Source organism: Chinchilla lanigera, unplaced genomic scaffold (assembly GCF_000276665.1).
Source record: "Chinchilla lanigera isolate Chin_1 unplaced genomic scaffold, ChiLan1.0 scaffold00169, whole genome shotgun sequence".
Taxonomy (NCBI): Eukaryota; Metazoa; Chordata; class Mammalia; order Rodentia; family Chinchillidae; genus Chinchilla; species Chinchilla lanigera.
The window spans coordinates 1,707,933-1,733,567 of record NW_004955570.1 but is presented as its reverse complement, the minus strand read 5'-3'; the positions used below and the strand labels follow the sequence as shown (position 1 = coordinate 1,733,567).

Here is a 25,635-nt window from a genome sequence, read left to right as displayed (position 1 = left end):
ACTCAGGCGCTGGAGATCAAACCTTTTGCCTAACCCTGCGGGGACGCCGGGGCAGAAGGTCTTGTGCAGGTGCTACAGAAGCCAGGACAGAAAGCAGCCAGGGTGACCCCCGCCCCAGTCCAAAACCAGAGCGGGGCTGGGACAGTTTCCCACGTGGCAGCTGGGAGAGTCTTCCATCGGGTCGCTGGCCACCAGGAGCTGTGACCAGCCACAGGGGACCCAGCCGGCACCTGCCCAGCCTGCCCTTCCCAGTCACCCGCTGGGGGACGCAGGGTCCCTGACCAGCCCAAACGGCAGCTTTGGAGCAGGAAGGGCTCCCAGCCCCAGGACGCCATCCCCTTGGCACTGGTGTCATCTCTGGGGTTTCTATGGGGGTGGCTGGGCTGGGCTCCCCCTGCCGGGCAAGGGTCCATTTGCGCCTGGAGCAGGGGTCGGATACTGGGGCACAGCTGGGGCAGCAACGGCAGAAAGAGTCACCTGAGAGTCTCAAAACCCAAGGCTTCTCTGGAGGCAGCCAGGAGGCCTGGGGAAGCCTGGGGTTGCCATGGAGACGGGGCTGTGCCCCGCAGCGCCAGCGGGAGGGAGGAAGGGAGGGCAGGGGTGCCGGTGGCCCCCCTAGAGTAGGGAACTCACGAGCGCTCTCTCCCCTGCAGTCCAGCAGAACATGACAGCCACCCCGCCAGCAGAGTCGGTGCCCAGGATGGGGTTGGGGAGCCTCGGGAGGTGGCCGGACAGTTTGCCCAAAGCCGAGTCTCCCCGGGTCAAGGAAGATGCCACGGCCAGCTCCGCATGCTGGGCCCACCCTGGCCTGTGAGGCCCCGCACCCTGCACCTCCCTGTCCACAGGCCTAGGACCCGGGGTGCGCGAAGTTCATAGGCTCCTGTCTCCCCCGGGCCTGCTCAGGAGCTGCAGGGTCACCTCTCTAAGGGTGCCTCCCTAAATAGCAGCCTGCCCTTCGCCCCCAGGGTCACTGCAGTGAGGCTGTGGAGGGACCTCCCGGGCCTTCTGGACACCTGCAGCTTCCTGGAGCAGGTGGGCCGATCACCCTCCTCCTGGAGCCAGAAGCCGGTGAGCGCCAACGCCAGCTGGTCTCAAGCAGCCCTGCCCAGGGGCTTGGCTGGGGCTCAGCTATGGGTGCGTGTAGGAACGACAGTCCCTCAAAGTGCCAAGGTTGAGGGGGCTGGGCTCCCTCGCAAGCCTTGCTGTCTAGCTGAGGTCCTGCCGCTTGCCCAAGGCCAGGGCCTGGCTGCCTCTTTCATTCCTCATCTGTAAAATGGGCCTGCAAGCCGGGCGTGGTGGCACATACCTGTGACCCCAGCACTCGGGAGGCTGAGGCAGGAGGATCACCGTGAGTTCAAGGCCAGCCTGGGCTACATAGTGGGTTCAAGGCCAGCCTACACTACATAGGGAGGCCCTGTCTCAAAGGACAAAACCAAAACAAAATGGGGGGAAAAAAACACAAAATGGGCCCACAGTAGCACCCACCCACTAGATTTTAGTGCAGAAGCCATGGGCCCGGACAGCCCCTGCCTCTTCCAAGGTCCCTGGCAGTGACAAGCCGCCCCCTCCTCCTCTCCTCCTCTCCTCAGGAACCCTTTCTGCCCGACCTGGTGCTGCAGTCAGTCTTGAAGCATGGCTACCCTAAGGGCTACTAGCTTCTGTCTTCCACAACTCTGACTGCTCATGGGTGCCCCAGCTGAGGGCTGCATGCCGGCCAGGCAGTGAGGGTGTCCTGCCTCAGCCTACTAATAAACACATATCCCAGGTGGCTGGGATCTGCTGTTAGGTCTCACATACAGTGCAAGCCTGCCTTGGGGGGTCTCCGGGGATTCCTGGGGTGGAGGAGGAACAGCTGGGCCTGCCTAGGGCCTATGCCAGGTCCTCCCTTCTGATATGATACCCTGCACAACCTCCGACCTGGCACTGTGCATCTGTCCGCTCAGATCAGCCCATACCTGAAGGAGGTGCCTGCCGTGCGGGGGGCCCGGGAATGGTGAACTGTGCCCCCACCCCTGCCACACCTGTGCTGTGATCCCTGGACAAAGTGGGCCCCCTCCTCACTGTCACTGGCGCCCATCCCGGGCCGCTGGTCCAGCTCTTTATCGCCACCCCCTGGCCAGGGAGGACACAGCCAGGGAATCACGCAGGCACCTGGCTGGGCAGAAGCCTGGGTCACTCCAGGTGGCCGGGGCTGGACAGCGATTGGTGGTGACCTTGGGCTGTGGATGACCGAGGCTTTTTTGGAGTGGCGCCCTGGCTCCAGAAGAAAGGCGGTTGGTAGGCCGAGAAACGGTTTGGACAAAGCCAGCTTGGGGAGGGCTGGGAGCAGCGCCACGACCGCCCCCGCAGGCACACATGGGGGCTGGAGCGGGAATCGACTCCCCCTTCCCCCGACCCTTTGGCATCTCCCTCATCTCCGTCTCCGGAGTTTCACGCCCCGCGCCCCCCAGCCCAGGCTATTTCTGGGGGTCCCCGAGGAGACTGGATTGTTCCACACCAACTCCTGGGGCCTTCGCCCCCCGCGTGCCTCAGTTTCCCCCGCCCGCTCGCCCACCGGCTGCAGCGCCGCACCGCGCCCACGCGGGGGCAGTGTTGGCCTGGCTTTGGCGTCGCCGAAACTTCTCTGCTTCCCGCTCCAGGTCAGAAACTTTTCCCTTCCCGCCCCCGCATCCCCTCCGCCGCGGGCTCCTGCACCTGCGCTGGCCGCGGCTGCACCTAGGAGATCTGGGCGAACTTATTGGTCGCTATGCAACCCCCCAAGTGCACAGCCTTCGGGGCCCCACGCGCCCCGAGCCCGCAGGTCCCCCGCTCGCCGCGGAGGCTGTGACCAAAGGACGCCGAGCGCAGGATCTACGCGCGGATACCGCGCGCCACACCCGCCACACGGAGAGACACACACGACGACGCACACACAGACACCCCCAGACCCCTTCACAGACACCACGGCTCGGAACACATCGCACCCCCAGTCCTGCCCTGTACCACTCACAGTCGGGGACCCCAGCCCCACGTTGGGGATCCCTGCTTGCCTGGAAGACGCAAGCGCGTCCTTCATGGCCCTCCGTAGTGCCTGTCCATCACCAAGGTGACGCCCGCTGCGAGCAGAGCTGCATCTGCCTGCGGAAGGGGGTGCGGAGGGAGCGAGCGCGCCAAGAGGCGGCCCCTCCTTGCCACCCAGCCCCGGGCCGCTCCAGGGCGTGAACAAGGCCCAGGGAGGCCCGGCTCTTTCTGAAGGTCACAGGCACGGAGTGTTGGAATCGGCCTCCAGCTCTGCACTTCTGCCCCGGAGGCAGTGCCGTGGAGCTCCCTCCCGCAAGGTGACCTGCGGGGCAGGCTCTGGGGGACCCCCCTGCACACGTGAGCGCAGGGCAGAGAGAATGCGGGGAGGTCAGCGGGAAAGGAGGACTTATTTGGAGCACGTGGAATTTGGGGAGACTGCGGCAGGCGGGCGGGGCAGCAGGAGAAAGGGCAGGGGGCAGAAGCCTGCAGGTGTCCCAGGAGGGCAGGCGGCCCTGGCCGGAAGTGCGCCGGGCACGCGGAGCGCCCCTCACCGGAAGTGAGGGAGGCCTGCTGCTCGGCCTGCAGGGGGCGCCCTGGTGGGAGAGGGGGGACACAGGCAAGGGGAGCCCCTGAAGATGTGGAACTCCATGGAAGCCAGCCCACGCGGGAGAGCCACCCCAACACGCTGATTGTTCCGTGCAGTTCCTAGGGGACTGTCCGGGTCGCCTCCCCCATTGTACGCTGGGCCCTGACCCCGGTGACAGCGGCGGGTGGGGTCTGCAGGAGCCGATTGGGTCAGGAGGGTGGGGCCCTCCCGAGTGGCATTAGCGGCGTCTTAGCAGAGACCAGAGAGGGAGCAAGATCTTTCTGCCGAATGAGGACACAGCAGATGGGAAGGGAAGGGAAGGGAGCTGACCACGGTTATTCGTGCAGCCAACCTGGCGTTGCAGTCTCTCCGAGGACCACGCGGCGCTGAGGCGCGGGGCACGGGGGAGGCTGCATCCCCACCCTGGACAGATGGGCACGCCTGTCCCCTTTCCTTCGTTTCTGCCTCTCTGTCCTTCTGTCGCTGCCCCCGGGGATGCCTAAGTGACAGGAGGTTGGCACTTTCCATGGTGTGAGAGACACGTGCGTCGCCTCCCCCCAGCAACCCCACGAGCCTCCTGGTCCCCTAGTAGAAGCAGCTCCAGGGATGGGGGAGACGGTTCAAGTCCACTGTAGCACGTGAGACACCCGGCACAGTGGGCTGGGGCTTCTACCACCACCCACGCTGTCCCCACCGTGGGAACCAGTGAGGGCAGGAGGGACCTGGGACCTGCCCTCCTGAGCTCAGGGTCCAGAGGGAAGGCACTGAGGAGCCAGGACAGATGCCACCGGGCAAGCAGCGTGTGCCCGTGCTGGAGGACAGACGCTGCCCCTGCAGACGAAGCAATCCGGGCGCAGAGAGGTGAAGTAACCTGGCCAGGGTTGCACAGTGAGCACCAGTTGGGAAGCCGAGGCAGGCGCTATGATGGGGACACAGGCGGACTCCAGGAAGGCGATCGTGATGTCTTTGGGCTCAGAGGGCTGGGCTCTCGGGCAAGCGCCATCCACGCCTCCCTTTCTTCATTCTGCATTCCTACCCCAACAGGTTTGGTGGTTTTCTTTGTTTGTTTGTTTGTTTGTTTGTTTTTGGTACCGGGAATCGAACTCCGGACCTCGCGCTTGCCAGGCAAGCGCTCGTGCTGCTGAGCTATCTCCGCCCCCACCCCCCACCCCCGCTCCCGGTTTGGTTTTGTGCTCCTAGGGATTGAACCCAAGACCTGTACAGTGAGCTATATCTCCAGCCCCCCGCCCCCCGCCCCCTTTTATTTTGAGATAAAGTCTTGCTAAGTGCCCAGATTGGGCTGGAATTTGCCACCCTCCTGCCTCAGCCTCCCAGAGTCCTGGGGTCACAGGCGTGCACCACCACGCCCGGTTTCAGAACACTTTTGGTGAGGGCCAGCGGTCTTGTCTGACTCTGCTGGACCCCACCTGTGATCAAGGCAGCCAGCTTCCCATCTTCCCCCTCCCCCACCACCACGTCGGAGGTAGAGATGGGGCCAGCTGCACAGGCTGTGACCCCTGCAGACCCCCAGGGCCCTGTGCTGGCTCCTGCTCCGCTGTCTGATTTGCAGCAGGTCCTGAACCAGCGGCCTGCGCTTCCATTTTGCCCTGAGCCTGGCACCGTGCAGCTGGATTCAACCGTGGCCGATGCCCAGCGGGGGCCCCTGCGGAAGGCTGCCAGGAGTAGCCTTTGTCCGGCCTGTGCCCAAAACCTTGCCACCGTGGCCAGCATCAGCCTGGAGGTCAGGGCCAGCAAAGGCCCCAGAAGCCTTTGGCAACACCTTGCCCCTATTGCCACGATTGCGCATGCCTGCTATGCCGCGTGGGCGGGGCAGGTAAGAAGCCCCGCCCACCTCCAGGCCCCGCCCACCCCGGGAACCCAGCTCCCCGGCTTCAGCACTCAAACCAGCAGGCGCGCGCTCGAGTGGATTTTATATTTTCGTGTTGGTTTTACATCAGCTCTGCATTGTGCACGCTCTTCCCCGCTTGCTTCTCTCTCCACAATCGAACCATCATAAAAGGCTCGTTCAAGGTCACTGAATTGTGTAGGCGGAGGAACTGGGCCCAGGGTGTCTCAGGCCAAGGGCGGGTGTTCGCGACTCCTGTGCCCATCGCCCGGCTGCGCGCGAGGCCGGGCGTCAGCTGGCTGAGCGCGCCTGGGCCGCGGCCACGGAGTCGCGTGGGGGCCTGAAGCATTATTTTCAAGGTGCGTTGTTTATCCAGAGCGCGGCTCTGAAACCTGTTTTCTTCTCTCCCTATCCCTGAGCAGAGAGCTGATTTTGGATACAAGATGCGGGGTTGTCTCAGCCTTAAAAATAATCACCTCTGCAACCAGGCATGGTGGTGCACCCCCGGTCATCCCAGCGCCCTGTGAGGCTGAGGCAGGAGGGTCAGAAGTTTGAGCTCAGCCTGGGCAGTTTAGTAAGTCCGTGTCTCGAAATAAAAAAGAAATAAAGAGGGCTGGGGAGGCAGCTCAGTGTGATGGCCCTGGGTTCCTTCCCCACTACCAGGGGGAAATTCCCGGGGGCTGGGTGGGGCTCAGTGGTAGAGCGCTGGCCCCAGGCCCCTTCCCCTCTGCACTGGGGTTTCCTTGTGTGGGTGGCTGTGGTGGGTAGGCGGGACCTCCCAGCAAGGAACCCCTCAAAAGCTGGGTGCAGATGGAGTGACCTGGGTGCAGGAGGTCTAAGCCCGGGCCCATGAGGCTGAGCTGAGGTGGAGCTGACAGAGGACCCCTTCTGTTTAGAAAAATGGCCCCACATATGGCTTTGGACCACACCAAGGATTTCCAGGGGCTTCTGAGACCCCTCCTGCCAGTTCTGAGCTCTGTCCTCCTTCGGGACGGTAGAGTTGCGCCAGTGGAGGGTGCCCTGAGGTTCCGGGGTGGCTCACCCACTTCTCACCACTGAAGCAGAGGGGTCGGGTCACCCACCCAAGGTCATCCAGCTGGGAAGTCACTAAGCCAAGATCCAAGCCCCGCCGGTCTGGCCCAGGTCCGCGCCCCTAGCCTTAGGCGAGCACCAGTCCTTAGTGGGAGGTCGGACTCGGGCTGATGTTATGTGAGGGAGGTGACACCAGACACTCCTGCCAGTGACCCCAGCCTTTCCCGTCCACTTCGCCTCCCTGTCCCTCTCTCTGGTGACCGCTGCCCCCCTCTGGCCCTGTCCACCATCCTGCATGGTCCGGGGTTTGCCTACTAAAGGGCCGGGAGGCCCATCCAGGCAGGGTCTCCGGCATTCGTGGAGTTAAGACCCTAATACTATTTTCCCACAGCTTTTGGTGGTTTAATAGAATTGAGGGTAAATCTAACTTGCAAATTTTCCCTTTTGATCTCCCTCCTTCAGCAGAGCTGAGTCTGGAGATTGCTCCTTCCCCGCTGCTCCCAGCCCAGCTGCTCCTGAGGCTCGGAGTCCTGGGTGCCCCAGGCGTGGCCACTGCCGGCTGGAGCCCGGTTGCCAGCCTGGACTCGGGCTTGTTCCCACCCGCAGCTCCTGCCAGCCCTCTGCCTCCTCCCGCTCTGCGCTGCTGCCCCCACCGCTTCCCCTTCTCTTCTGCAGCAGGCAGCCGGCTCTTTCCCTTTCATGCTCCCTGGGAGCCCCAGGTCCTTTGCGTGTCCCTCATCCCCCCTGGAGAGTCCTTCCACCAGCCGTGCCAACTCCTACCTAACATCAGGCCTCAGGTGTCACTGTGCCAGGGGAGCCAGGTGCCTGTGGCTCTTCTGTCCCCATCCTTGGACTCACCAAAGTCACAGCTGGTCGATGGCTGTCATCCCAGAGCACAGAGGGCCACTGTTGGCACCTGTGGGCATCTGCCTCTTGTACTGTGCCTCAGTTTCCCTGTCTGCAAGGCCAGGGTGGGCCATCTGCCTGCGCCTCCCACCTGATGGTCTCCAGCGCTCCCTGTGGGCTTCTGGCCAGGATCCCTCATTTCACGCTATGTGACTTCCGTGGTTATCTGATTTTCCAGGGAGGAATTTTCGACTCTGGGCTGAGCTGGCATCTGCCGGCTACCTGGGCACCCGTCCCGTGCCACGAGCCTGGCTGCACCTGGAGCCCTGGGGAGGCCGTGTCTGGCCGTGGTGACAACAGGGTGGCAGCGCTGTGGGCCTGGCCCAGAGCTGTGACAGCGGGTGGGCGTGGGGTGCTGCTCCAGAAGCAGACCTGGGTTCACATTCTGGCTGTGTCACTTCTGGAGAGACCGACCCCCTCCACGCTGTGCCTCAGACCCTTGGCCTGCAGTGGGCGGAGAACAGCCAGTCGGAGCCCCGACACCTGTCTTTAGCTGGCTGTGTGACCTGGGACAGATCGCCGCCCTTGCTGGGCTCCAGGCCACTCGCTAGAAAGGATGTCCTAAATCTGAGGTGACAGGGACCGTGGGGGCTGAGGGGCAGCGTGCAGTGGCCACAGAGGGGCACAGCTGTCGTCCTGTAGTCACTGTGGCCTTTCTCAGGAAGGGGGAGCCACCGCCCCACATCCCGAGTCTACCGAGCACTGTGAGACGGGGGATCACAACTCAGCAGGGAGGGCGGCCATGTCCGGGCCCTCAGCGTCCCAGCAGGCAGAGGCCCGGCAGAGCAGGGATGTGGTCACCACTGGGGTAGGGTGCACGATGTGTGGAGCAGGGATGCGGCACCCCAAGAGCGCCCAGGCGCCCTGCTGAGCCCCCAGCAGGTGTCTCGGGGCCCAAAGGCCCCCGCCAGAGTGACAGATGGCAGGTAAACTGAGGCCCAGAAACCGGCAGATGCTGGCCAAGGACACTCAGCTCCGGGCTGCCCAGCCTGTGGGAACTCGGCCGGCAGTGGGAGGGTCCGGGATGCAAAGGGAGCCGGGCCCAGACCTGCTCCAGCAGCGCAACCCACTGTGGCATGGCTCTGATGTCTGTGCTTCGGGCAGGGCCGGGGGGGGGGATGGGGGGGACAGTCTGGAAGGGTAGCAACCCCAGGGACAGGCAGAGCCTCACTCCTGCAGCCTGGAGACCAGTGACCTCCGTGTCCAAGGCCCTGCAGGAGTGGAGGGCTACGACACGGCCAGCGCAGAGGAAGGGAGAGGGGAGGGCAAGTGGGGGTCACTCCTCGCCCCGGCCGTGGGCAGAAGCTGTGGCCCTGTTTCCTGCCTTTCCCGAAGGCCCAGACCTAGTCTCCTGTCATCTTTAACAGGCGTTCACTGAGCACCTTCTAGCCACCAGCCCTGCACTAAGGCCCCTGACACCTCTGCGGACGGGGCAGACGCGCGCCCTTGTGGGGACACAGGCCCTCATCAAGTAGACCCCTAACTGCCCTGTGAAGGGGGCACCGCAGGCAGCCGAGCACAGGCCCGGCGGGCACAGCCGTGGTGCCACCTCCTTCCTGCAGGAGGTCGTGCTGGGGCCTGAAAGCCCAGGTCGGGGGAGGGGACTGAGGGGGAGCCTGGAGGAGCAGGCGGTGTGGGGGGTTGAGTGGGGGCAGGACAGGGCTCTGGGTGGCCCACAGGATGCCTAAGCGGAGGGAGCTCCCAGAGGTCCCCTCCTGAGGCCTCCCATGTTTCCATTCCAGCCCTTCAATTCCTCTGCGGTGCTTTTCACGCCCGCAGTTATTATTCCCCGCTTTGTTCACATGGTTACTGTGTCTCCCTTGTTAGACTGAGGTCTCCAGAAGGCAGGGACTGTGTACTTGGCTTATCACTGTGCCCCTGTTAAAACAGATTCCTGTAATACCAGCACTCAAGAGGCTGAGGCGGGAAGATCGCCATGAGTTCAAGGCTAGTCTGGGGTACATGGTGAATTCAAGGCCAGCCTAAACTGCATAGTGAGACCTTGTTAAAGAAAAAAAAAAATTCAGGGGCTGGGGTGTAGCTCAGCGATAGGTAACATGCGCCTAGCACATGCCAGGCCATAGGTTCCATCCCCAGTAGCAAAAAAGAAAAAAGGCACTGGGTTATGCTTCAAAACGGGCAGACTTCTAATAACAGTGATTTAAACAAGAAAAGATTTATTTCTTGCTCCAGGAAGTATAGGCAATCCAAGTCTGGTAGGAGACTTAATGCTTTGCCACCCTCAACACACAGGGCTGACACCTCACAGTGCACAATGGCTGCTCCAGCTCCAGCCTCTATGCTCATATTCTGTCCAGTTTAAAGGAGATCTCACCCTGTCTTTTAAAGAAAACTACCAGGAAATGGGCCAAACCACTTCTGCTGTCATCCCATTGGCCAAAAGTTGGTCATGTGAGCTTGTCTAGCTGCACGGGATTCTGGGAAATGTAGTCTTTAGGCTAGGCAGCCATATGCCCATTTAAGATTAGGAGAGCCATTTTTAGGGGGAAGAGACCTAGCAGACTGAGTCACATCTCCACACTTAGCTCGAAATAAGAATGATATTTAACATGTATTTAATACTTTATAATCATGCATTAATCCTTCCCTTTTCCCTCAGGTAAGAGTGAGGAAGAGTGGGTTAAACCACCTCCCCAGCCAGGCATGGTGGCGCACACCTGCAGTCCCAATATTTGGGAGGCTGAGGGTCATCATGAGTTCAAGGACAGCCTGGGCTGCCAGGTGAATTCTTCTCTGCAGGATCCGGGAAGTCTGTGTCTGTCTTCAGCTCTGCATGGTCCTGCAGGAGGCCTAGCTTCCCTGACAGCCTGGCACCTGAGCCTGAGTCTTTCCGGCCGATCGCTCCCACAAGTGACACCCCAGTGTGATGCCATCCAGGCTTGGGCTTTTAGCCTCTAAAACTGTGAGCCACATAAAGCTCTTTTCTTTACAAAGCACCCAGCCTCCAACAGAAGCAGGCCTAAGTCTTTGGGGACACCCTATGCTTTGAGGACAGGGATGGGGCCACAAGCCCATGACTGCAGGTGACCTGGAGACACCAGAACAGCAGGACGTCCCTTCCCTGGGGCCCAGAGGCTGTGCGTCCCACAGACACCCTGACTTTGGGCTCCCAAGGCCCAGGCTGTAAGGAAACACATTTGCATTGTTTAAGCCACTGCCGTGTTCACTGCTTACAGCAGCCACGGGAAACTGAGGCAGAGGGGTTCAGCAGCCCCTCTCCCAGTTCTCAGCCAGCTCTGATGGTCCGGGAAGAAAGGAGACAGTGTGCATGGTCCTGCTCTAGAGAGGTATGGTAGTCGAGTGACAAGACCACCAGGCCACTTGGGAGTCCAGCGGTGTGGCTGGGCCTCAGGACCCCAGGGGGTGATGCCTGACCTGGTGAGCCTCACCTCACCTCACCTCGGGTACAGGCCTCCCTCCCCGACTCAGGCTCCGCCTCTGTGAACACAGTGAATGACAGGACCGGGCACAGGTGCCTGTGATGAGCGGGCTCTCTGGGACAGGTGTGCACAGCAGGTGTGTGCCCAGGTGTGCGTGCAGGTCCACACATGCACACCTGTGTGCCTAGGTGTGTGCAGGGCATCGTGTGGCGTTGCTCTGTGAGTTCCCTGCCACCCATCCCTCCCCCACCCACAGCCTCCTCCCAGGGCCGCGCTGCGGTGCTCACCTTGGCCGGGGAAGCTGCCAGCCCCAGTGTCCTTCAGGGGCCATGCTCCTGGGTGTCCAGGCCTCGGCCCCTCCTCGCTGGCTCGCTCCTCCTCAGTCTCCTCCAGTAGCCCTTCTGACTGTCACTCCTGGGTGGTTGTCCCTCCCCCTGGCCCCAGGCCACCTGTTCCCCCCGTGTCCCTCTGGCCTCAGCGCGCCCCACATCTGCGCGGGAGCCCTGTCCCACGCAGCGGCTCAGGGCGCTTTTGCTCAGCGAGTGACCGCGTGACCTCGTGCAGCGTGGGGACGCGGGAGCCGCGGCTGCTCCTCGTGGGATGTGTGTCCAAAGGCGGTTCCTTGCGCTCAACGACAGGGACACAAGTGAGTTGGCCAAGCGCAGGCCTCGGAGGGGCGGAAGGGGGGAGGGGACTGCGCCTGCATCCCCGCGCGTCCCGTGCGTCCCCTGTGCAGACTTCTGCAGCGCAGCGGTGACACAGCGGCCACTTCCTTCCTCCCTGACCTCGCGTGACCTCCGGGCCCTGCGCCGAATGGGAGGAGGGGCGGAGACCCGGCCAGGGTCACGAGGTCATGGGGGAGGGGCCGCCCCTGCCCCACCCCCACCACCCGCTAGGGCCAGGAGGTCAGAGCAGAGCGGGGGCTGTGCAGCGCTGAGCTTGTTGGTCTGCCTCTCTGACCCTGCTGTGTGTGCGTGTGTGTGAATGTGTGTGTGCGTATGTGTGAGTGTGAGTGCGTGTGTGAGAGTGAGTGTGTGTACAGGCACCAGTGAGCTGGTGTTTGCAGGCGGTCTGACACCGTCAGCACGGTTCCTGCCTCCCTCCCTCCCTCGGGCTTATTTCCCTTGGTCCTTTTCTCCTGCCTGCACTGGGGACCGAGCCATTTGCCCCCAGCACATCCCCGATAGGCAGGACAGCTCCGTCCCCCTCGTTTCTGTCTCCCCGCCCCACACACTGCTGGGCGCCAGGAGTTGCTCACCTGACGTTTGTCGAATGAATGAATGAGCACTGAGCTTGCAAAGCACTTCCTCTCCTGGACCTCATCACCAAGGGGGAGTCTTCAAGGTCCCCTGGTTTCAGGGCACAGTGTCTTGCCTTGCGGCGCCCTCTGCCCAGGGCTGCCCATCTGCCTCGTCCTGCCCAGCTTGGAGCCGCCAGCACTCACCTCCCCTGCAGTGGGGTCTCGGAGGGTCCTTGCTGAGCAAGGGGTTCACACAGCACCCGGCGTGGGGGGCCAGGGCTTGCTCCTAGGTGGGGGTCAGGGCGACCTCTGGCCCCTGCCCTCCACCCCACTGTGGCCTCCTCTAGGAAGGGAAGGGCGCTTCAAGCCTGGGTCCTCCTGGGAAGACGCTGTGCCTGCTCGGAGCAGCCCTAGCCCAGCCCTGTCCTCACTGCCTGCCTCTGGGCCTCACTGGAGAGACGGGGGGCTGGGGTGGGGCCTGCAGGGGAGCCCCGAAAGCCCTGGGAGGCTGGCGTGCAGCAGGGATTAGGAGGATGGGAGAGAAAGCCCTGTGTGTGTGTGTGTGTGTGTGTGTGTGTGCGCGTGTGTGTGTGCGCGCGCGCGTGTGGCTGGCAGGAGAGGAGCCTTCAAAGGCAGGAGGGGAGGGAATGAGCCGGAAACCTCAGCGCTGCTACAGCACAGAGGAGGCCCAGGGGAAGTGAGGGGCCGCATGTGAGGCCAGAGGAGGGGAGGCCAGGGGGACAGACAAGGGGGCCGGGCACACCAAGTGTGCAGCTTGCACTGCGCGGTCCCAAGGCTCCTGCTCTAGACTGGGCACAGCCACCAGCTGGCTGCCCACCCTGGGTGCATCCTTGCCTCTCAAAGGCCCCAGTGTTGCCGGGCGTGGGGGCACACGCCTGTCATCCCAGCACTAGGGAGGCTGAGGCAGGAGGATCGTTTCAAGTTTGAGGTCAGCCTGGGCTCCATACAGCCTGTCTGAAAAACAAACAAAGGAAAAAAAGCCTCGATTTCTTCATCTGTGAAGAAGAGGGGGTGCAGACAGACGTCGGTGCCCGAGTCTCGTGGGGACCCTGTGACAAAGGCCAGAGCCAGGCACGGCGGTGTGCACCCGGAGTCCCAGCCGCTCCAGAGGCTGAAGCTGCGAAATTCCTCGAGCTCAGGAGTTCAAGGCCAGCCTGGGCAACACGGTAAGTCAGTCTCTCTCCCTCTCTCCCTCCCCGCCTTCAGGGTGGGGGTTGACTCCAGGGCCTTCACACTGACCTACATTGCCAGCCCTTTACTGGTTTTTATTTCAAGACAGAATCTTGCCAAGTCCCTAAGTTGCCCAGACTAGGCTTGGCCTTGTGATTCTGTGATTCTCCCGCCTCAGCCTCCCAGAGTGCTGGGATGATGGCTGTGCACCACCCATGCCCAGTTCTTTCTTCTTGGATTGAACCCTGGGCCTTTACACTGAGCTGTATCCCAGCCCTTTTTTACTTTTTGAGACGAGGTCTGTGGGTTGCTATGTTGCCCGGGTTGGTCCCCAACCCGAGACCCTCCTGCTTCTGCAGGGATTACAGGCGTGCACCTCCACGTCGCAGCAGTAACCCTGCTTTGCTGGTTGGACCAGGGCTCTGGCCTGAAGGCTGCACTGTGGTCATGGCTTGGAGTCTGGGGCCCCCACCCCATGCCCGGTGGAGCCCTCCCCGCCATGGCCTCGGGCAGCTGCTGCTCTGAGCACCAGAGCCCCCTGCAGATGGCCAGCTGCGGGAGCCCCCACTGGGGCAGGACAAGGGGACTCGAAGCTGCTCAAGCGCAGGACGCTGAGGTTCCGACAGGCCACCCCTACCGCAGGGCTTGGCAGGCCGGAGCTCCCATCCGCCTCTTGTCCTGTTCCTCACCTCAGCCCATCCCGCTGCGCCTGGGCCCACCCTCTCCCAGGCAGGATAGGACTCCAGGACCGAACTGTTCTCGGTCACCAAGGGACACAGAGGCCAAGGGACCGGCCTGGCTCACACAGCAGGCGGGGTCCAGCCCTGACTCCCGCTGTAGTGCTTGCTGAAAGCAAAGGGAGTGGGCACACACGCGCACCAATGCAGTGTGGGTGGCTGAGCCCCCGCCCCAAGGCCCCGTCTGCTCCTCCCCTGCTGACTCACACGGGCCTCCTCCTCCTGGGGCCCGAAGTGCAGGAGGTCGCAGGACCGGGCTCGCTGTCCTCACCAGCTCCCAGTGGGGACGGAGAGACCGAGGCCAGGGCCCCCAGGCAGGGGTCAGGACACGCGGAGTCCCCAGAAGCTCCCGCCCACACGCCCAGCTCTCTCTGCCCACCACCTCCCGCAGAATGCCAGCTGGGCAGCTTTAGGTGACCTTGGACGCTGAGCCAAGTCGCAGGGCATTGCAGGGCTCCTGGGGTGGCCGCGCTCGCCCCGCCTGTGTGACCCGTGCCCGGTGCACAGTGGGTGTGAAAGAGGGCATCCAGGCTCCCAGCCAGCTGCCAGGCTCCTCCTCGCTGCTTCTGAGCAACACTGTCCCAGGCCCCTGTGGAGAGAAGGGGAAACTGAGGCAGGCTGGAGAGCGTGGTGGAACCTGGATTGGAACTCAAGGTCCTGGCCACAGCTTGTCCTTGCTCCCTCCAGTAAGGGGTGGCCACTGGGTCCAGAGAAGCCCATAGGGTCAGCTGGGTGTGGTGGTGCACACCTGTAACCCCAGCATCCAGGAGGCTGAAGCGGGAGGATCGCCTGGAGTTCCGCTCCAGCCTAAGCTATGTAAGAGACTGTCTCAGAAAACAAAACAAGCAAAGCCGCCAGGGGCCAGGTCCGCGTGGCGCCCGCCCCCGGTCCCCGGGTCTCCCCCCCCCCGCCCCCCCCCCGGCGCCCTGGAAGACCCAGGCCGAGCTCAGCGCGCCGTGGGAGCCGGGGCGGGAGAGCCGAGCTTCCCCTCGCCCGGGGCGGCTCCATCGATCGCGCGCAGGGGCCTTGCTCGCCGCCGCCGCCGCCGCGCAATTATCGGGGAGAAGCTGGGGAGGCTGCGGCGGCGAAATGAGTTATCGATCCTCGCGGGCCGGCGGGCGGGCAGGCGGCTGCGGACCCGGGCCAGGGCGGCAGGGCCCCGCCCCCACCCATCGACCCAGCCGCGCCCTTCGGCCCGGGCACCAGCGCAGCCCTGCGGCCTGGGAGAGCGCGCCTGGGGCCTTTGCACTGACCTACGCCCCCAGCCCTTTTTCATTTTTATTTTTCCCAGTTTTTAATCTTGAAGCCCGGTGTGGTGGTGCACGCCTGTAAACCCAGCACTGGAGAGGCTGAGACAGGAGGATCGCTGGGAGTTCAAGGTCACCGTGGGTCACTTCGTGTCTCTCTCTCTCACACACACACACACACACACACACAACTAACCAAGCAAAAACAAAAAAAAAAACAAAAAAATCAAGCAAACAAAAAAATTAATGTTGAGGTAAGGTTTTTCTTTTTTTTGTTTTCTGGTACTGGGAATCAAACTCATGACCTTGCACTTGCCAGGCAGGCGCTGTGCACCTGAGCTAAACCCCCAGCCCCAGAGGTAAGATTTTTCTAGGTCTCTAAATTGTCCACATTAGATTAGATTAGAACTCACAATCCTCCTGCTTCAGCCCTGCAGAGTACTGGATTTATCAGCCCAGCTAAGTGTTGGGGCTTTTTGTTGTGTTTATACCACCGATTCTTCCCAGCAACTCCAACTGTCATATCCTGGCTTATAGGTGAGGAAACAAAGCTCAGAGAGGGGAGCTGCCCTGTCCAGGGTCACACAGCGAGCAGAGGCCCTGGGGCCCCCGAACTGGCTCTTGGAGGGGCTGTGAGATGGCGGAGGAATGCCTGTGGGGCAGAGGCAGGACAGCTGGCGGTGACGCTGGCATCTGAGCCCTGCCAGCCTGCTTTGGGGGGTACTCAGCGTGCGGTCTTCTCAGTGTGTGGCTGAGCCTGTTTCCGTCCCTGCCCAGGTCTACACAGAGGGACTTGGAACCCGGGTCCCCAAGGCTCTCTTAGGCTGCAGTGCCCGCCTGCCAGCTGCAGTGCATCTTCAGAGCGCCTGCTGCGTGCTGGGAAACGTGCTGGGCACAGTGGTCAGGGCTAGGGGCAAGATCATCGGCCCTCGTCGCCGGATCCCTAAGGAAGGGCATGTGGTGGCACATGCCTGTAGTCCCAGCACCTGGGGGGTGAGGCGGGAGGGGGAGGCTGGTGCATATCCCAGAGCCGCCCCGCCAGCGCGACACTCAAGGTCTTGGCCTGAGGTTCCGGCTTCCTTCCTCTTCCGCTCCATACCCCTGGCCCTCCCAGCCACGCCCGGCACTCGGCCCTCCTGCCTCTGAGCCTTTGCACAGCCTGTTCTCGATACCCCATGCTGGGCGGCAGGGGTGCGGCTGCCCCCCTGGAGGCCTGGCCGAGCTCAGACTTTCCACAGCGTATGCATGTGTGCACCGGGTTGTGTGGCTGGATGCAGATACGTGTGTGCAATCCACCTTTGTACATGCATGTTGCCGAGCCTGCACGCACACCTGCGCACGTGTGAGCAGCTGCACACATGCACGCTGTGTGTGTGCAGCATCACACAGCTGCATGCAGCCTGCCTGTGCTGGTTTGCGGTGCGTGCTCCTGTGGGTGTGCACTCCTGCACGAGCACGTGCAATGGCTTCTCCACGAGCCACAGAGCTGCACGCGTGTGTGAGAAACGAGCACACACGCCTGTGTATCTGATGTGTGCTCTGCACGTGCATGGCCACGTGACCCAGTGCCCACCTCCGTGGCTGCTTTGCTTTTTTAATTTTTATTTTTGTTAGTTCGTGCCTGCGGCGCGTGCCAAGCCCATTCCTGTGGGGAGCTGGTGCGTGCCGACGACAGAACCCACCTCAGCCTTCACTCCTTTTCCCGTCCTCTGTCCCCTCCTTCCGTCTCTAGGTCTCCTTCACTTTTGCAAAAGGTCCAGCTCCCTGCTTCCCACTGTCTTACTTTGCACTTCCATTTATTTATCCTCGGGTTCCTCATATAAGAGAAGCCACGAGGTAACGAAGGCCGTGTGCCTCCGAGCGCGATTTCTTTTCCTGTGCACGCAGGCGATTCTCCTGCACACACGTGTGGGTGGCTCCCGCCAAGTGTACACGCGCTGCCTCCTGTGTCCGTGTTTGTGCGCCTCCATGCGTGTTCTAAACTATGCACAAGCCCTGGGCGTGCGTAAGGCACACTCAGCAGGGAGCGCGGCCAGCTGGGGGGCTTGGCAGAGGATGTAGGAGCTCAGGGGGTGCAGGGGAGGGGCTCCCGCTGCTGCTCCCCCGGGCCTCAGGGCTGGCAGGGGTGGGAGACGGCAGGTGGCCTTGCGCAGCCTCAGGCTTCCCGGGCTGCTTGCCAAGGAAAGCTCTCATGAGCTCTGGGATGACAGGGACTCGCCGTGTCTGTCACTTTCTGTACCGTGGCCTCTGACAGGCTCGCTGGGGCCAGCCTCAGCCTGGAAGAACCCAGACTTGACCTCTAAGCACCAGCAGGGTCACTTATGCCCGCTTGGTCATCACAGCTCTGCCCGCTCCCTGCTCCCCGCTCCCCCAGGTCCCTGCTGCTTCTCTGCACGACCCTTCTCTGGCCTGTCTTCTTGTTTTTTGTTTTCTTCTCCTGGTAGTGGAGATTGAACCCAGGGCCTTCGCACTAAGCTACATCCCCTGCCCATTTTTATTGTTTGAGACTGGGTCTCTCTAAATCATGCCCAGGCTGGGTTTGTTTTTTGTTTCTTTGTTTGTTTTGTTTTTGAGACAGGGTTTTGCCACACAGTTCAGGCTGGCCTTGAGCTCACTTTGTAGCCCAGGCTGGCCTCAAACTTGCAACAATCCTCCTGCCTCAGCCTCCCAAGTGCTGAGATTACAGGCGTGCGCCACCACGCCCAGCCTTGCTCTGCCTCCTGATTACTTGCCGCTGTGTCCTGGGCTCTGCCCCTGGCTCTGGGCTCTCCCTGGCAGTGCCCACCATGCCTGTGCTCACCCTCAGCTTCTCCCTCTAGTCCTGTCACCTGGACACGAGACCTGTCACATTTGCTGCCCTGGAACCCTCCACCCAGTGCCCCAGCCCGCAAGGGTCCCCAGTGCTGCCCGCCTGCCCCTCCTGCACGCTGCCCTCTCGGGTAAGGCAGCTGGCCCCAGCTGTGCTTGTCTCTGCCCTTCACCGGCCTGGCTCACCAGGTGTTTGTACTTGGGTTCCTTGAGCTTGTTGGCTGAGACACTTCATTCCCTTTGGCCGGGCATGGTGGCGCACACCTGTCATCCCAGCACTTGAGAGGCTGAGGCAGGAGGATCACTGTGAGTTTGAGGCCATCCTGGGCTCCATACTGAGTTCAAGGTCAGCCTGAGCCACAAAAAAATATAATGCGGGATAATGTAATACAGTAAAATAAGACAAAATAAGATTTCATTATGTTTGGAAACAGCCACTGTTCCTTCTGGTATTTTTGTTGTTGTTTTGCTTTGTTGTTTCGTTTATTTTGTAGTGCTGGGGGTGCACAGGCCTTACACGTGCATGGCCACTGAGCTGCTCCCTGAGCCTTGGGTTATCCCGTCTCCCCGCTGGCTTCCCTGTGGGGACCCTGGTTCTGCACAGATCAGGTGCCGGGATGACCCTGTGGCCCATGGGTGCTGTTTGTTTTCTCTTCCTCTTCTTTTGGATTACTTTTTCCTGTTTTTTTTTTTGTTTTGTTTTTTGAGACAGGGTCGCACTAGGTAGCCCAGGTTGGCCTCAAACTCAGCCATCCTCCTGCCTCAGCCTCCTGAGTACTGGGATGACAGGCATGCACCACCACACCTGGCATTCCTCGCTCAAGTCTTCACTTCTGCCTGCCCTGTCATTAGCCCAGTCTGTGGCTTTTCATCCTCGATATTCTCAATTTCAACTCCAGAAGTTTATTTATTTATTTATTTATTGGTCTTTTTGAGACAGGGTCTTGCTATGTAGTTCAGCCCGGCCTTGAGCTCACTTTGTAGCCCAGGCTGGTCTCGAACTCGCAACGATTCTCCTGCCTCAGCCTCCCAAGTGCTGAGAGGTGTGCGCCACCACGCCCGGCTGGAACTCCAGAAGTTTAATTTGCTTCTTTTTAGTATCATCCATGTCTCCACTTAATTCAGTGCAGACATGGAATGTGATTTTAATAGCTGATTAGTTCTCTAAGGAGGCTGAGGCAGGAAGATCTGCTAGTTCTAACATCTGTGTCCATGCTGGGTTGGCTTCAGTTGATTCCTTATTCTCTGCTCTCTGGGTCATATTTTTATCTCTGCTTTTTGTTTTTTGTTTTTCTACTGGGGATTGAACTCAGGGCCCTTACACTGAGCTCCATCCCCAGCCCTTTTTTATTTTTCATTCTGAGGTAGGGTCTTGCTAAGTGGCCAACTTGCCCAGGCTGGTCTTGAACTTGTTATTCTCCTGCCTCAGCCTCCCAGGATGCTAGGATTACAAGTGTGCCCCACCACACCCACCTTCCTGGTGATTTTCCCAAGATGCCAGACAGTGTGAATTTTGCATCTGTAGAAATCTTGAGTTTGTTCTGGGAAGCAGTTCCTTGGAAAGTGGTTGGTCTTGCAGGATGATATTTCCGGTGGACTCGGAGCTGAGCTCAATGCAGGGCTCATTATTTCCCCCTCAGAGGCTGCCCTGCCCTGTGTTTGACAAGTTGGCATTTTGGGTCTGGCCAGGGGAGGTGCTGCTCCCAGCCCTGTGTGAGCATCGGCACTCTTCCCTCTGTCCTCTCAAGTGGTTCCTTCCCACCCTCTGGCAGTGCTGTTGCAGGTTTCTTTGAGTTTTGGGGCTGTTTCTGGTGGGATAGTTAGTGTGCCCACTGTTACTCCAGATTGGCCAGAAGTGACAGTGAATCTGTCAACTCTTCCCCCACCTCCTGCCGCTGATGGAGACCCTTACCTCTCCCCAGGTGATGCCTGGGCGCCCAGGGCACCCGCTCTGCCCCATTACCCTTGCCCTGCAGCAGTGGGACCTCTCCATCTTGCAGAGCTGACCACCGCCCTCCCCAGCTCCAAACCTTCTGCTCCTCATTGTCTTTGGTTGAATTCTGTCTTAGTTACCTTTCTTGCTATTGAGACAAAATACTCGATGCCCAAGGTAAGGGAGGAAAGGTTGGTTTGGCTCACAGTCTGTAGAGGTTTCAGTCCGTAGTCGGCTGGCTCGAGGCAGGGTGGTGTGGCAGACGGCATCGCAGAGGAGAAACAGCCCATGGTGGGCAGAAGGCAGCAAAGCAATAAGGGACCACCTCAGCTCTTTCAGTCCCTTTTATTTTACCCAGGCTATTTATGATGTGTAGCACTCACATCCTTAATCCTAGTACCCTTGAGCCTAGCACTGCACCAGCATCACACATGTGACCCCATGAAGCTTTAGGGGGACATCTAGATATAAGCCATAACAATTTCAAACTCTGCCTATGTGTCAGGTGCAGGGGTGCACACCTGTAATCCCAGCTACTCAGGAGGGTGAGGCAGGAAGACTGCCAGTTCAGCCCCAGTCTGGGAACTTAGTAAGATCCTGTCACAAAATAAAACATAAGGGCTGGGGACAGGGGTCTGTAGTAGAGCACCTCCCCAGCATGCACAAGGCCTGAGCCCACAAGCCCCTCCCAGGAGCCCGGCTGCCCTCTTGTCCGGGCTGGTCACCACTCTGAGCCCTTCTCTGCGCACACAGAGTGGCTTCCGGTCTCCTCCGGCTCTGACTCTCGTCTTGCCCCCACTTCTCAGAACCGTGGAATGAATGTCAGTCATGCTGGAGCTTTCCACGGGGTGATGGATGGGGAAACTGAGGCAGAGTGCGGGTGCCTGGGGTGGAGGAAGCTGGATGGGCGTGGTAGCTCTCAAGACCCCCCTAATGCCCGGGTCCTAGAGGGGTGGTGCCCTGGGCCAGCTGGGGCCCTGGGGGTGAGCAGGGGTTCTGTGTGCCTGGCCCCTCCCCAGCATTCACAGAAAAAGGGGGCAGGTCCCTCTGAGTGGGTCATAGGCCCACTGGAGAGCTTGTGTGTGGGTGGGGGCTCCAGGTCAGCCAGAGGTCAGGCTGGTCCAGCCCGATTACCCGTTAACCAGGTAAGTCGGGCACGAATCCTCCGGAATGCCATCCCTCCACCCATCCTTCCACCCATCCTTCCATCCATCCCTCCATCCATCCCTCCATCCATCCTTCCATCCAACCCTCCATCCATCCCTCCATCCATCCATCCTTCCATCCATCCTTCCATCCATCCCTCCATCCATCCCTCCATCCATCCCTCCATCCATCCCTCCATCCATCCCTCCATCCATCCATCCATCATTCACTCATTCCTTCCCTTCCCACTCCCCGGAAGCTGCAGTGTGAGACAGGGGCCAGCCAGCACGGCCAGGGCTGTAGCAGGGGCCACACAGGGGCCACAGGAGCCGGCATGGGTGACGGGCGGGGGTGGGGGGATCCCGAAGCTGCCTGCGGAGGCGGAGCAGAGGCCTGCGGGTCCAGGCTGCTGCACCCCATGCTGCCACGCTGCCAGCTCAGCCCTGGATTCCCTGCCCTGTGGAATTCCACTGCATCTGTGGCTTCCAGGGGCTGAAGTGCCTTGAGGGAGGACCGGGAGGCGGTAGGGGGCTGAGGGGCGCCTGCAGACAGCTGCGTGCACACGGCCTGCATGTGCCTGTGCTTCCAGGGGACACCCTGGGCTGGGGTCTCCTGTGCTAGGACAGGGTGAGCAGGGACTGAGGCGGGGTGAGGAGGGCTAGGAGGAGATGCGAGGGGTGCAGGGCGGAGACAGAAGCACAGACTGGGCCCCAAACACGGACGGGCGGTCCAGGCTTGGACTGGGCATGGGTGCGTGGGACGGGGTATCTCTGGGGAAGAGGTGGCACCCCGGGGGTTGGGGGCTTAGTTCCTGGCCTGGGAGCCGCGGGGAGGGTGTCAGTATGTCACATGGGATCTGTGTGCCACTGTGTCTGAGTGACCATGTGCACGCAAAGGGGAAAACACTGTTCCCGAGGTCTCCTTCAAAGGGGCCCTGAAGCCTGGGATGGGGTGCACGGCTACCATCCTGGCACTCTGGGAAGCTGAGGCAGGAAGATTCCAAATTCAAACCCAGCCTGGGCAACTTAGTGAATTAGGGAGACCCAAAATAAAAAGGGCTGGGGATCGAGCTCAGTGCAAAAGCCCTGGGTTCAACTCCCAGTGCCACAAGAAAGGGGGCGGAGCCTGCCTCCCCGACACCAGGGAGGAGTCCGAGGGCAGAAGGGGGCCCTCAGTGTTCCCGCGCTGAGGCTCAGCAGCCTCCTCGCTGTCCTCACCCCTGGGGGAGCTGCGGGGTGGCCTGGAACCTCCTAGAGCCCCACCAGCTCGTCCACAGCCGGGGTGGGGGACGGAGGACACAGGTCCTGTGCTGGCCACTGCTTCCGGCTGCAGGCCTGGAGGATGGGGCAAGAGGCTGGGCCACCCTGGGTCCTCACCGCCCCCCACAGGCCTGCTGCGGACCGCAGGGGAGGCAGGAAGAGGATTTCAAGGCGGTTTCACCTTTGGTGTTGTCACCCCCCGTATCCCGGGCTGGGAGGAAGCCACTTGCCAGGCTCGGTTTGTTACAGCCTGAGCGACGGGCCACCGCGACATCAGGCAAGGCACACGTGGGCCCCAGCGGGCTCGGCCACCTGGACCCGCCTGGGAGGGCCAGGAGCTGCGGGGAGGGCGGGGGACGACTCCAACCTCAAGGCCACTGAGGAGCCTTGGTTCTTTTCTCAGAAGGGTGCGGGCTGGGACTCTGCTCTGGCCTGGCCGCATCAAAGCTGCGGGGGATGCCTGGCCGGGCTGCGAGGGGTCACACTGTGCCGGGCCTGGTCGCTAATACTTCCTCCAGGTGTATTCAGTTGGTAAAGGCTGAGATCTCTCTCTCTCTGTTTTCCCACACAGGTCTGGCTCTGTAGGCCAGGCTGGCCTCGAACTCACTCCGTAGCCCGCTTGGTCTCCTGCGTCAAGCTCACAGGGGAGGATCCTCCCAGGGGTTACAGTTCTCAGCTCAGCAGGGTTCCCACTTCCCAGCAGAGCACGCACAAAGTCTGCCTGGCCACCTGCCACCCAAGGCCAGGCCAGACACTGGGAGCCCCGCAGCGTAAGAGTTGGCCTTCCAAGTGCAGAAATCTCTTCCGGGGCCTCCACAAGGAAAGAGCCCAGAGCTGCAAATGACAGCAAAGTGCTACCAGAGTCTGGAAGGAAATCTCCACAAGGGCTGTCGGCCATGTGGGAAGACAAAGATGGGTGAGGAAGGGAGCATGACAAGGGAGGTGAAGAGGGTGACAGATTGTGCCAAGGCCCTGGGGCAGGTGGGAGCAGAACACAGGTGAGTTCCACAGGACTAGGTCCACATGGCACAAAAAGGCTACCAGAACCAGAAGGGAACCAGCTGGCCAGTTCACATCACACCCCTTCCTGTTCGATATGGAGCTCCCCCAGCTCCACGCGTGCTTCAGAGTCCAGTGTGGGGAGCAGATGAGATGAGAATACTTAAATTACAAGCGGCAGATGCCTGTCATCCCAGCTGCTCTTGAGGCTGAGGCAGGAGGATTGTAAGTTGGAGGCCAGCCTGGGCAATTTAGACCTCATCTCAAAATAAAAAATCCAAAGTGCTGGGCTGTAGCTCAGTGGTCCAGTGCTTGCCTTGCTTTGCTTGAGGCCCTGGGCCCCAGTCTCCAGCACTCTGCAAAATGGAACAGAGCAGAATCCGGAGGCTTCGACCCCACACTCCGACTCCAGTGAGGCCTGCACGGAGCAGGGCCCAGGAACCCACGTTTTAACAACCACCCTGTGCTCATGCCCAGCGCCACCGTACCACGACTGCAGGCTTGGTGGCTTCAAACACCAGATGTGCTGTGTCCCTGACCTGTCTAGGGCTGACATCTCGGGGTGGCCAGTGGTCCCTCTGGAGGCTCCCAGCTGAATTCATTTCCTGCCACTTCTGGCTTCCGGTGGCCGCCAGGAGTTCTGGGCTCATGGCCCCACCACTCTGCATCAGCCTTTCCTCTTCTCCATCCAGTCCTCTTACAAGGACCCCCCCCATAACAACTGAGGCCCACCCAGATAATCCACAGTAATCTCCCCATTAAGGTCCTTAATTTAGTGGAGTGTGATGGCACAACTGCTGTCCCCATGGAGGGCCTGCAAACCCAAGATAGAGCAGGAGGGTAAAGGAGGAGGCCTGAGTTCCAGAGCTTGCTCTGCCCCGTCCTAGAGGAATTTCACTTTTCTGAGCTTCAGTTTCCTAATCTGTAAAATGGGCACACTATTGGTGTCTACACAACTTTTTTTTTGAGACTGGGTTTTACTATGTGGCTTTCACTGGTGATCACTGGTGATCCTTCTGCCTTAGCCTCCTGCGTGCTGGGATTATGGGTATACACCAGCACACCCGGTTCTGCATTTAGTTTTAATTCGTTTATCCTCTTTTCCTACAGACTGAGAGCTCCCAAGGACCCAGGCCTCTTTGCCTCCTGTCCCCAACACCTGGCACACTGCCTAGCAAGAGTAGGGCTTGGACATGTGGTGATTCACAAAGGATAGAAGAGAATGCGCATAAATGGCCTAGCACACTGCTGCCACATAGTAAATGCTCAACAAACACCAGTTCTTCCACAGAACAATCACAGGCTCAAAACTGGAATGTAAGACCTTTGCGTGTATCTGAGCTCTTCTGCTTTGGTGAGAGGTGGGGTACAGTCAGGGACTCCCCTCCTCCTGACCATGTTTCAAGCGCTGTTTGCTGGGGACAGATGGGGAGAAGGCGAGTTGTGGAATTGGGGGTGGGTGCAGGGTTAGTAGGTGCCAGCGCCCCATGAGTCCTGACACCCAGGCCCCTGTGGGACCTACGCTCCCCCGCCCTTCCCGGCCCCTGTAACGACGTGCTTGTCCCTCGGAGGTCACTCACTGGTGGCTCCAACAAGCCCAGACACACAGTAGGCGCCCGGTGACGGCTTCGGAAGGCACAGGGCGCTCCAGGCCTTTCTCCACCCTGGCGTCCTCAGAAAGACCCGGAAACCTTTGCATCCCTCCCCGGACAAAGGCACCCGAGACGAGACCCAGGATTTCAGGGACCCCCGCCCGAAAGCTGCCCATAAAGCCCAGCTTCAGATCTGCCTGGGGTTCGGAGGGCGCCCAGAGACCTCGAGAGCTGTGGGGCAGGGCGTCCCCGGGGGCACGATCTTGCTCCCCAGGAGGACGCAGGGAAGGGGCAGCGGCGACCTGGGGGAGGGGGAGACCCGGGTCCCCGACAGAAGGGGGCGGTGCGGGGGAGGAGCAGAGGCGGGGCGCGAGGGAAGGTGCCTGCCCGCCGGGGGCGGGGCCTACGGAGAGCCCGAGGGCGGGCGGGGCCGGGAGAAGGAGCGAGGGGGGCGGGGACTGAGGGGCGGGTCTGCGGAAAGGCGGCGCATGCGCAGCGGGTATGGGCGGGGCTAGGAGGGGGAAGGAGGAGGCCTGCGCGGAGGGGCGGGGCCTCAAAGAGGCGGGCTGGAGGGAGGGGCCGAGCGGGGTGAGGCTAGGAGAGTGAAGGGGGCGGGGATGCCGAAGATGGGCGGGGCTTGCATGGACGAAGCCCGAGAGGGGCGGGATCGTCGGGACAAGAAGCGCCCGCCGCTGAAGAGGCGGCCTCCTGC

The 25,635-nt window shown here is 61.1% G+C and overlaps 2 protein-coding genes and 2 long non-coding RNA genes across 5 annotated transcripts in view; 2 read left to right on the top strand and 2 right to left on the bottom strand.

Annotated features, from left to right (window-relative positions):
- Positions 1-1,794, top strand: part of LOC102020729 (chromosome unknown open reading frame, human C9orf50) — a 5,984-nt gene extending 4,190 nt beyond the window's left edge. Inside the window, exons 5-7 of the mRNA XM_005413629.1 lie at positions 654-810; positions 966-1,068; positions 1,590-1,794. Coding sequence (XP_005413686.1) covers positions 654-810; positions 966-1,068; positions 1,590-1,655 — 326 coding nt within the window. The 3' untranslated portion in view covers positions 1,656-1,794. The remainder of the gene's footprint in view (positions 1-653; positions 811-965; positions 1,069-1,589) is intronic.
- Positions 1-3,161, bottom strand: part of Ntmt1 (N-terminal Xaa-Pro-Lys N-methyltransferase 1) — a 17,407-nt gene extending 14,246 nt beyond the window's left edge. Inside the window, exon 1 of one of the 2 annotated variants that reach the window (XM_005413626.2) lies at positions 3,030-3,161. In XM_005413626.2, the coding sequence (XP_005413683.1) occupies positions 3,030-3,055 (26 nt within the window). In that variant the 5' untranslated portion in view covers positions 3,056-3,161. The remainder of the gene's footprint in view (positions 1-3,029) is intronic. The other variant, XM_013509426.1, reaches the window with a different exon arrangement.
- Positions 3,162-3,241: 80 nt separating this feature from the next.
- LOC106147510 lies at positions 3,242-24,832 on the top strand. The gene is made up of 4 exons (XR_001232433.1): positions 3,242-3,317; positions 9,991-13,198; positions 22,904-23,248; positions 24,442-24,832. It is a non-coding gene; the product is annotated as an uncharacterized LOC106147510 (long non-coding RNA).
- LOC102019338 lies at positions 9,531-14,514 on the bottom strand. Its single transcript, XR_265047.2, has 3 exons — positions 14,358-14,514; positions 11,059-12,986; positions 9,531-10,512 (listed from the first exon to the last, which is right to left on the bottom strand). It is a non-coding gene; the product is annotated as an uncharacterized LOC102019338 (long non-coding RNA).
- Positions 24,833-25,635: the final 803 nt, after the last annotated feature.